Source organism: Carica papaya, chromosome 8 (genome assembly GCF_054855325.1).
Source record: "Carica papaya isolate Zhongbai chromosome 8, ASM5485532v1, whole genome shotgun sequence".
Taxonomy (NCBI): domain Eukaryota; kingdom Viridiplantae; phylum Streptophyta; class Magnoliopsida; order Brassicales; family Caricaceae; genus Carica; species Carica papaya.
In genome coordinates this window covers 30402023-30414061 of record NC_142316.1, presented here as the reverse complement: position 1 = coordinate 30414061, position 12039 = coordinate 30402023, and the positions used below count along the sequence as shown (strand labels likewise).

Genomic DNA, 12039 nt, shown 5'->3' with positions numbered 1-12039 from the left:
CTTATTCATGGCATCAAAAGAGGCTCCAAATCAATTTGAAGTCTTTCTCCTTCATTACTATTATTATGTATTTAGGGTTTAGTGGAGGATCTTGAAAGCCAAATGAAAATTTCTTCACTGAATTTGCACCCAGAAACTCAAATGATAAAAAATGGAGTCAACCACCATCACCCTGAACAACAATCATCATAACTATCACTTGTAATGGATGTATTTGTCTCTTCAATTCCAACCAAAGAAGAAGCAAATTTGATGGCTATCAACATAGACTTCCCAAATTCAAACCATACACCTTTAATAACTTATGCTTTATAATAATATTACATTTTCATTTCAATTATTTGCTCTGCTTTTTTCTAAAGTTCTTTAAATACCCATCAAAGAGTACCTACATCGAGTTTGATCCAATTCCTTTTGAGGATCTAATTTATTCTTTATTTGAATTACCATATTATTTTTAACATGTAGAATAAAAAGTATGATTTATTGCAATTTAATTGTCACTAATTAAGCACAAAAAAATTTAGATTTTAATTATGAATATCAAGACTAATATTAACTAGGAATTTACTATAAACAATCTTAAATTTCCACAAGTAAATATGCAGGTCATGTTTGCTATGTTGTTAAAGAATCATATGGAGGTACAAAAGATTTTACAAAAATTTAAGTGAAATACTCTATCATAGGAATTTAGTTTTTCTATCTAAATTTCTATATTAATACTAAATCTATTTTAAAATTATGTTTTCAAATTTTTATTAAACTAACTCATAAGCATCAAGTGTTGTTAACGTCTATACACGTTACTGATGAAGTGTCAAAATCATAACATATCAGTCATCTCAGATTAAAAATTTCAAAATTTTATCTTCTTCTTTACCTTTCCTCCACTCTTGGGATCAATGTGCTATTCATAACTTATATTATATACTTTGATCAATGATTAGGGTTGATATTTTTTCTGAAGTAAGGAAATTCTAGTTCTTTTTGTGGTGACGTCAATAGTAATCATTGTAATAATGATGATTATAAATTCATAGTCATAGATAATTTCAAGTCAACGCTCAGAATTTATGAATATGATTATGGCAACAGGTCATCTGATACATTATCATTTGAATATTATAATTTTAAAATATTATTGATTATATTTTAGAAATTAATAATTTATAAATAATAGTTAGTAAAGATGATTGAATCAATAAAAATTTTAAAATATAAGGTCAAAATAAATTAAAAATTAGTACATGAACTTAAATAGAAAAAAAATGAACTAGTACAGAAGATAATAGAGTATTTGTGCATAAAAATTTATGTACAAACTGACGTGACAGTTTAATTATATATTTATCTGAATTAATATAATAAAATAAGAATATTTTTTAAATAAACTGTTAAACAATTTTGCTACATAAATTATTCTGATGTAATTCTTTACATATTAACATTATCTGCTATTAAACAGGAGAGAAATTGGAAACGAAAAAAAAAAAAAAAAGAGCATAAATATAAGTTGACAAACATACCAATTACCAGTACAGAGATGAATAACCTTCTCCACTCATAAAATCTCATTGAATAATCTAACCATGTGAGTGGATTTGCAGGTGAAATTTTGGATGCCATTCTGTAGATTTAGCTTGATTATGAATTGAATAAAAAATTATAGAAAATTTAGATTGAGTAGCATGGCTTCCCCATAAACATCACAGGGTCAATAATTAATTCATATTCTAAGTACATATTAAGGAGAGTAAAAGAAAGTACATATACATATGCAGATACATACATCTTATCTACCATTCCAAATATGAAAGATATCCTTTTCATTTGCAACTTGGCATCTTAATTTATTACCTAAAATTGCAAAAACTGGTTTACTTCATTTTCAGATTTGGAAACTTTTATAGCCATCTACAATCACCATTTATGGAAACTTCAACAATTCTTTCCTCTATACAAACTAGGATCAATATGTACTGATAGAAACAAGTAGGATTTCTATCTCATCCACCAAACATACTAACGTTAATTTATGTTGGAAGAGCGACCATTTTGCGTTGCTAAGACACAGAATGTACCGAAATATAGCATATGAAAGCAAGAAATATGAGGAGAATATGAAAAAATTTACAGGAAAAAATTGACTCCACGGGGCGTGGAGATATGTATAAGAAGGAAGATCCAAGCAGCTGAAACACCTAGCTACCTATCAACCCATACATACAGCACAATGCGGGACAGAGAACCAGAAAATGTTACAACACTAGAGTAATTGAGCATCTTCCATGGGTGTCGAGAGCATTATAGCAAGGATTCTCTGCTCCACAATCACACTACTGGAGGCCTTTCTCTCTTGATAAATTATATTCTGTTCTGGTGGTGCATGAACATGGACATTGCTTGACTATGCTTTCTGATTACCATATATGACAAAGACTGCTTCAGAACGTACAGAATATGTTGATGTGAATCTCTCTATGCAAAAAAATGGTAACCTTCTCTTGGACGCATTTCACAAAATCCCTAGCTTTGCAAAATCTCTTGCTACTGATACACCCAAAAACAAAAAGAAGAAATTGTAAGAAAGCCGGTATATAGAAGCAATACTGTCTGAAACCTAAGAAATGGAAGGAAAGAAAGAGCAAGATAATCATGGGTATGGAGAGAAGCCAAGTGTCTTAGTTCATAGAATGATAGTAGTTTAACTTAATATTCGATAAAAATTCTTCCTGTTTCTCAATGATATCCAACACAATCAAGACAAACCCATGAAACTCTTTTATTATGCCCGTGACTATATCAATCTCAGAATCTCTGAGATGGTAGAAGCAAATCGACTTTTTAACAATACTACCATGTAATTAATAAAATCACTAGCTTCAAATAAAACACCCAGACGCAGCTAAAATTTTTTTAACAACGCTCTCCAGTGCATAACATGATTTTTAACACGCCAATGAGAGTTTAAATTACTGGAAACAAATAAGATAAGTTTTATTATCTTCTGAATCAGTATGCTAAACAACTAGCAGCCTAAGAACTCTGTCGCATAAGTAATAAAAATTAAGCAAGAACCATTCAACCAGTAGATGCAAAATGTCTGGTGCTTGGTTATAAATATTTGCAGATATAAAACCAGATGACCAAGTTTATTCAACACAGTCTAATCTTAAATATAAACACACCGAAAAGCCAGCAGCATATTTTACCAAAAGAATTAAACAGAGAGCAAAAATCTAGCAAGTGTGTGACTAATTAAATACACAGTAACACAGAATAAAGACAGTATCTACTAATATTCATATGCTTACATTTTGAGGATGGCGGCACTACGACAACATGCATATCGGCATTGTTTGGGGGAAGCTGCAACCGGAGGGGATAAAGCTTTGCATTCAATGGACTGCGAGTGCACACAATGATATCCTCAAGACCCGTCTCTTCAATCAGTTTTCGAGTCAATTCTTCAACCCCATTTCCCTTGAAACTGAAGGAGTAACCCTCTACTACCTCATCGTCAACCTCACCGTTATCATCAGCAATATGATAGTATATAGTCCTTCCATCACATTTTGGAGGGGAACCCACATAAGAATCACTCGACTACAATGAAAGAAACCAACAATTACTATTGCTATTAGAGGAAAATGAAGGAAACCCAACAAGAGATTTAACTAAATTGATGCAGATCACAAACCTCTTGCCTAGAGAAATTGCTAGATTTGACCGAAACGGAAGAGGGGGAGCTGGATTCGAAATCCAAAGAATCAGAGTGCGGGAGCGGCGGGGGCTGCTGTGCTTGGTGGCCAACAGGGGACTGGACTTGAATGTCCACGATGTCAACATGCCAGAGGATCCAATCCTGAGTGGCGGTCCTGTGAGGAATATCATGCGTAATGGAGTTTCTCCAAGGCGGAAGGCCACCATTAGCCCGCAGAAACTGACCATACCGAGTCTTGAGCTTAACAAGAGAGCCATCCTTGATGGGCTCCCACTCGACGGAGGAGTCAAGCCTGCCGGGCCGGGTCTGGAGCACCTTGCGGCCGGTCATCCCCAAGAGAAAGGGCTGGTTGGAGGCGGTGAGGTACTTTCCGTAGCAGCTCTTCAGACGAATTATGGAGGTAGTCCCAGGAACGGGCTCGACAGTCCATCGGGCGCTCTTGCCGGATCCATTGCGGTCTTGACTGACGGATTCCTCGTCCTCCTCAGCCAGCAGGTACTTGTCGTGGTGACTCTTCAAACGCACCGCTTTGGCGTTGTGAAAGAACTCCATCCCCGTCTGACCTTTCCTAAAATTGGCCTGGTCAATCAAAGTCAAGAGAAACTGAGAAGACTATAAATCGAAACGGCGATCTGGAAGGGAATTTCTGAAATCTAAACTGATAATATACTTGTCACATATGAAATGGCTTTATCTGGGGGAAGCGAGTAGACACAGACGCGGGATTTGCGTGGCTTAAATTCTTTATTCCTATTGGCTTGTCGCTCACGAGGTCAAAATTTACACACAACCTTTTTAGTTACGGAAGCTGCTAAGCAGTTTCGGACAAGGTAAAAAGAGAAAAAAGTTTTACCTAAATGAGAAATTACTGCGTTGAAAAAGTCAACATTGTTGACTATCCTCAGCCGAGTTGACTCGCACTAAATCTTATTGTTACTTCAAAAAAAATATACACAATAAAATTAGAAAAAAAAAAAGATGTGGCCTGGACAATTTTGGATGAATGCATATGGTGTTGTGTGCAAGGGAAGAGCAACAACAAAGGCAGTGAATTCAGATGGGTGAATACTGCACCTCCATGCATGGTGCGTGCCATTGATACACTCACCTAACACGGCTTATATATTATATTATATGTAACTGACTGAAAAAACCCACTTGGGGAAAGTGGGCATCTCCGCTCATACATGCCCTTATTATAAAAATTATAATATTTATATGTAGTTATGATCTGGATGCAGAAGTTTGAGGTTGATGAGACGACAACACTTGCATGTGAGAATTTATGTTGTATCGTGGTGTAAAAAATTGGATATAATTTCAACTTTTTTTGTGAAAGAGACATACATGCACATGCTAACTCAACCATGAGAAGTAATTACATATATATATATATTAATGAATTATAAAAAATAAAAGGGAAATTATTTGGGTGGAAGGTTAGTTAAATTAAAAGTGAAAGTGCTCTTGGAGTAGTGCTGACCAGGGTTGGTGCAGGTCTATGGTGGAACACAAATGCCAAGATCCATTTTACCCCTTGTTTGAAAAAACTAATTATTGACATATTTTTTAAGACTAGAAAATTAAGCAATTTATATATTTTTATAATAATATTCCTAAAAACTTGTTAATCTTTAACAAATCTTATTATAAAACGTGTTCTTGTTATTGAGCTTCTGGTACACGCAATAGAGTTCCACAAGGAATAAATAAAACATTCCCATCATTATGATTTCATTATTATCAAATAATTCCATGCATTAATATTTCAATTAATACCTTTAGATTTTTTGAAATATAATTTTTTTGTCCAAATTAATTAGGGATGGTAATTGAATACGGACCTGCTTTGGGCCCAACTTGGGTGATTTTGTGGAAACAACGGAAAACCTCGGACTCTTCAAGGCCATAACCGACATTGGCGACTCGGTATCCGAATCCGCAACCTCATCCGACGCCGCCTCGAGAACATCATCCGCCACCGATGAGAAGCTCGATATCGCAGATAAATATTCCATTAACGACCCAGTTTCGGGCACTTCCACGGCTTCCACATCCCAAAGCACCCAGTTCTTGGTCGACCCGGTATGAGGATGATCGTGGGTGACGGAGTTTCTCCACGGTCGCATCCCTCCGTTGGCGCGCAGAAACTTGCCGCACCATGACTTGAGCTTAACTTGGAACCCGTCTCTTATAGGCTCCCACTGGATTTGCCAGTCAGATAGCTTGTCCGGCGTCGTTTGCATGGCCTTTTGACCCGTCACGCCCAAAAGAAAAGGCGCGTCGGAGGCTGTAAGGTACTTGCCATGGCAGCTCTTGAGGCGGACGAGATGGGTCTTCGTCTCCACCAACTCGACTGTCCATGTCGCTTTACGCGACGAACCGTCTCGGCTTTGACGGACGGCTTGTTGGTCATCGTCGGCGATGAGATACTTGTCGAGGTGGCTTTTAAGTTTGACAGCTTTGGCGTTGGTGAAGAACTCCATAGCCGATGACAGAAGAAACAGAGGGAGATTTGATGTGGGAGTTAATTAATTAATAGGATTTATTTGTTTAATCGAGAGAAAAGTTTGATTTGTTTTGTAATTTTTGTCGGGATTTTATTCAGTTTTCTTACCTCCGAAGATTATCAAATATGAAACGGAGAAAGCAACAAGGAAAAACGCAGTCGCATCGGATTTTGATAATGAAGTTTCGTGGCTCCATCCATCTCCATTTATATAACACGTATCACGCAGATGTTGCTGCTCCACGCGCTTAGGGAGCGTGTCGGCACGAAACAATAGTACAGGACTTAGGAGTGAGGGGAGGGGCACGTGGACGTCTCGTGATTCGCGTGGGCTTTTGCGGGTCTTCACCTTCCTAAATGTTAAAACTGCGGCAATTTTCAAACTGGACCCTGCTATACGTCGTTTTATAATGCATACATATATCCGGTCAGGTCAACGACATTCCGAACTTGAAACGACGTCGTGCTCGGATGATAGGGGAGAGAAGGGAATGACATATCACAGATTACAGATGAAGGCGAGGAAGACGTTGAGGTTTTTGGAGCTCGGAATATGTGACGGCAAGGATGATGGTGGGGGATAAGATGCCAAAAGGAAAACTTGAAATTTGGAGGTTGATTAAATTAGGGATATGTACTTAAGAATCGGATAAGTAGATTTCATTTCTTTGTGTATTGATATCTCCTTGAGATTTTTAAATCAGATCCTCATGCTATCCATTTGCCTCTTTAACGGCAATAAACTTGCCTCGTAGCTACATAAGAAACTTTTTTTAATGATGTTGTAGAATTTTGACAATAAAAATAAAAAGGTTAATATTTGTGAAGTGACCCGATCTTCTTCGTCATCTCACACAGACACCTCCGCCCGAAAGAGAAGCAGAGAATTTGGGTGAAAGCCTCAGTTATGGGGGGTTAAACTTGGTTTTTATCATATTTACTATGAGTTAAAAAGTTATTATGAAATTATAAAATCAAAACTATATTCTAAATTTTCTAAATCATTTGCCCCCCATAAGATTAAGCCCTGCTAATTTTTAGAATTATGATATTTTGAGTGAGGACCAAACATAAACATTTTATATGTTTCGACACCGTTAGAGCACCCAGAGGGCAGAATTAAAAGACTAAGCTTTCCAAACATATTGTCACTCCTTTGACATCTTCAATAATACTTCCATTTGATCAAAGATCAGTGTAGGGATCGTAATCGTCTCCACAGTGGTTGTTAAAATTTCTCAATCATAATTCATACTTCTTTTTATCTTTTTTAAATTCCTTGGTTCCACTTAATTATATGTTTATTATAATGTTGTAATGTAGTTAATACATATGAATCACTTTACTATAAAATATATTTATATTCTTTTTAAAATAAAAATAAAATGATAGAAGAATCGAGATAGAGAGAATCATATTGGTCTATAAAATCTATTGCATGCCCAAAAGAAATCAAATCAATCCACATAGAAAGCCCAAATGCATGATCCATTCAATTATAAAAAAATTTCTTTATTTCACGTTATCATTAGTTTATAAAGACCATTTGTACGCTGTAACGCCTCCGAAAAATTTAAAATAAAATACATATAATAATTTGAATGCGGAAAAGAAATAAAAATTAAGGTTAACATTACTTACACAATAACTCAAAAGTACTAACAAACATCACAGAACAAATTCTTTGAAAGAACTACGAGAAATGGAAAAAATAAAAAAAAAATTATAAACTATCTAACATCTCCTCGTAGCCTTCTTGCGGATCGGGCTCGGGAACCGGATCCTCCTGATCTAAAATTGTTAAATAAGGGGTGAGCTACACTAACCCAGTAAGGACATTACACTATATAGCCGGCACAGAAGTAAAGATTTGTAGAAAACCAAAAATAACCAATAGAGTACAAATTTTAAACTAATACATCCATTAAAAATAAAATCATTTTTCCTTTTACTTACCATTGGGGAATCTGTGAAAATAACATATAAAGACAATAATATCATACAGATCATAACTTCATGCATAATCAGTAACATAGAACATATCATAAATTCATATTCATTAACAATAACTAATCATCATTATTTCTCGTTTCACCAGCCTACTAGTAACCATAGGGATCCATATGGGTGTTTCCGCTATACGTGAACCATTTTCCTTAACAATCTTAATTGCAGGGCCGTCCCCATACCCTGTCCGGTATGAGTGCCCAATGACCAAGTCTCCATACTCCATCTGGTATGAGACAACGTTCACGGTAAGGTTCCCTATGAACCCGGTCCGTCCACTATCTCTCAGGATATCTAGTAAGGTTGTCATCTTATATGTTTATTAGATCACATCCCTTTCCTGTTTTTCCTTAATCTCCGTTACCAAATTAAATACAATCACATAAACAATGAACATACACCCGGTAATACAATCATATCTTAAATTCCAAAATCACACAGTGGTCAAGTAATACAGTAATACATGCATTTAAAACTCTAAAACCAGATATCATCATATCTTTAAACTGTAAAATAAATCAACAGATGACAATATCAGATTTCGGGCTCCATTAGCAATCCGTAATTAATTATGCATATATTATCTAACTTGTACAAAAGACCGTATTATTATTTATTTAAACTTCACATCTATGATAGTAAATAGGGTGAGGGGTCCTTACTTGATTCAACACCAAAAACTAGATAGTTACTGCGCCTACGGACGGTCCCTAGGTTCCTTGAATTTTCCTTCGGGAACTGAAACGCACTTACAGTACCTACACATGTCCCAAATAACCCAAAACTCAGACCCAGGGCCAACTCGGGTTGGCTGTTTTCGGCCGTTTTCGACCGAATTCAGTCAAACTTGCATCGGTTCCTGCGAGAAAACACACTTAGGGCCCTCGGTGGGTCAGAAACAAGTAGAAAACCAAAACTCACCGGCAGTGGGGCTCTCTAGTGCGGCGGCTCCTCCGACTCAAGTTGCAATTGGGTGTTTTGCTTCGGTAAACCTGTAGAAAAGGAAACGATGATCACAACGGTAGAAAAATTACATCGAACGGGAATCAGGAAGGGCCTCATCGGAGGTATTTTCTGAAACAACCTGCGGCGGCACCGCCGAGCTTCGGCGGCGTTTTTCAACCAATTAGCCGATTTTTTCACTCTGATTTGATCATGGGTGAGTTTAAAATTTAATTTCGTGCAAGGAAAATTTTTTTACCTCATTTGGCAGTCGAAAATTGCTCCGATGCGGGGGCAGGTAGCGGCGGTCGGCTCCCGGACGGCTAGGCTGTCTTCTTCGTCGAGGGGCTCCGGCAGCTGGGCTATCTTATCCGGCGAGGGGCTCTGGCGGCTAGGGTTAGGGTTTGGGTATAGATGGGGTAATTTATACCCATCCGCTTTTGATCTGGACCGTCCATCACTTTTAATCTGAACCGTCTGATCGCGATTAAATAGGGAGTGAATCTGGGTCATTCATCGCGATTCAATTTGGGTCGTCCGTGCGCGATTCAATCTGGGCCATCCGTGCACGATGCAATCTGGGCTATCCATGCGCGTTTTTGATTTGGGTCGTCCGTGCCCGCGAGAACGGATTTCAACCGTTCGATCGCACGTACGTGGAACGCCTACGTGGCTCCCCCCGCATCCGGTATGGGCGCCAAGATATTAAACCTTAATACCCCGTCCGATATGAGGGTGAAGCGAGCTGTCCCCATACCCCGTCCGATATCAGCGCCAAATGACCAAGTCTTTATACCACGTCCAGTATGAGACAACGTTCACGGTAGGGTTCCCTATGAACCCGGTTTGTCCACCATCTCTCAGGATATCTAGCGAGGCTGTCACCTTATCTGTTTATTAGATCGCATCCCTTTCTTATTTCTCCTTAATCTCCGTTACCAAATTAAATATAATCACATAAATAATGAACATGCACCCAGTAATACAAACATATCTTAAGTTTCAAAATCACACAGTGGTCAAGTAATACAGTAATACATGCATTTAAAACTCTAAAACTAGATATCATACCTACACATGTCTCAAATAACCCAAAAATCAGACCCAGGGCCTACTCAGCCAATTTCAGAATTCCGGCACGGCGGTTTCGTCGTGCTCTGGCGACGGCGTCACTGCCCGCGGCAGTGACCCGCCTCGAGTTGGCTATTTTCAGCCGAATTCAGCCAAACTTGTATCGGTTCCTGCGAGAAAACGTACTTAGGGCCCTCGATGGGCCAAAAAAATGTAGAAAACCGAAACTCACCAGCGGTGGGGCTCTCCGGTGTGGCGGCTCCTCCGGCTCACGTTGCGATTGGGTATTTTGCTTCGTTCAACTTGTAGAGAAGGAAACGATGATCACAATGGTGGTACATCGAACAGGAATCAGGAAGGGTCTCATCAGAGGCATTTTTCGAAACACTCTACGGCAGCGCCCCCGAGCTTCGGCCACGTTTTTCGGCCAATTGGCCGGTTCTTTCACTCCGATTTGGCCATAAGTGGATTTAAAATTAAATTTTATGCAAGAAGAAAAATTTTTATCTCGTTTGGCGGTCGAAAATTGCTCCGGTGCGGCGGTGGGTGGCATGGTCGGCTCCCCGGCGGCTGGGCTGTCTTCTCCGGCGATGGGCTCTGGCGGCTAGGGTTAGTGTTTGGGTGTGGATGGGGTTATTTATACCCATCCATTTTTTATCTGGGTCGTCCATCGTTTTTAATCTGAACTGTCTGATCGCAATTAAATAGGGAGTGGATTTGGGCCGTCCATCGCGATGCAATATGGGCCGTCCGTGCGTATTTTCGATTTGGGTCGTCCGTGCATGCAGTAAAGGATCTTATCCATTTGATTGCGCACACGTGGATCGCCCCTATGGCCCCCCTGCGTGGCCTCCCGCGTTAGCATCCTGGTTGGTCGAGGCTGCTAACCGGGCAGCTAACGTGGCGTAACTTTTTTAAATTGCATTTTGACCTCCGGTTTCTGATTTTTCTTTCAAAAATACCCTCAGAATATCAATTTTACCTTTTTTAAAAAAATTATTTTCAATTAAATCTTTAATTATTTTTTTTTATATTTTTAGTATTATTTTCATTAAATTAAATTAAAATAAATTCAATTCAATTAAATAATAATTATATTTATATTAAAAAATAAAAAATAAATAAATAAAATGTTGGGTGTTACATACACTCTCTTTTATTACCACACTGGAATCTCGACCTTCATATTTTTCTTGCTCTAATTTTTAATCTTTTTCACTTCATAAACCCTAATCCCACTCAAATCGAATTTGAACTTAATCAATTTGAACTTTTTTTTTCCTAAGGAAATGAGAAAAATCATAATATATGTGATAATTAAGAATCATCATCCTGACAATTTCCTTAATAAATACTTTTAAGTGTAATAGCTACTGTATTCCGTTTCGATTTTATTTAAATTTATTCAGCAAACTAAATAAATCATAAGGATATCAAGGATATACTTTAAACAAAAAAAAAAAAAAATTAGAGATGTTAAATATGAAGAGAGTCAAATTTATGATATTATATTTAATATGTTACTATTATAAAGTCAAAATACATATATAGTATTTTACTATTAAAAAACCATGTGTATTATTAAGATATTATGATTACTCAAATAAAAAGAATCCAAACATAATGAAATATATTTTTTAGCCGGAGTCTGTACAGTTTGCCGAAACAAAATTTAATTTACTTATCTTAATTTTATCAATGAATTAATAAATTAAATACTGCTTTGTTGAATTAAATATTGTAAATAATTTATAGTGAGACTATAATACACTTATAAATAAAT

General features: G+C 37.2%; 1 protein-coding gene across 1 annotated transcript; it reads right to left on the bottom strand.

Annotated features, from left to right (window-relative positions):
* Window positions 1–2081: 2081 nt before the first annotated feature.
* On the bottom strand, window positions 2082–6397 carry LOC110822757 (uncharacterized). The gene is made up of 4 exons (XM_022052948.2): window positions 5572–6397; window positions 3704–4306; window positions 3318–3609; window positions 2082–2553 (listed from the first exon to the last, which is right to left on the bottom strand). Exons 1-4 carry the CDS (start codon window positions 6211–6213, stop codon window positions 2519–2521), a joined length of 1572 nt encoding a protein of 523 aa, XP_021908640.1. The 5' UTR covers window positions 6214–6397; the 3' UTR covers window positions 2082–2518.
* Window positions 6398–12039: the final 5642 nt, after the last annotated feature.

What these genes read in the sequence shown, in the direction of transcription:
- LOC110822757 (XM_022052948.2), bottom strand. Translation starts at nt 6,213, where the DNA reads ATGGAGTTCTTCACCAACGCCAAAGCTGTCAAACTTAAAAGCCACCTC. An exon ending in CCAAGTTGGGCCCAAAGCAG is followed by an intron (nt 4,307 to 5,571) that starts GTCCGTATTCAA and finishes TTGATTGACCAG; the next exon opens with GCCAATTTTAGGAAAGGTCA. An exon ending in GCAATTTCTCTAGGCAAGAG is followed by an intron (nt 3,610 to 3,703) that starts GTTTGTGATCTG and finishes CTTTCATTGTAG; the next exon opens with TCGAGTGATTCTTATGTGGG.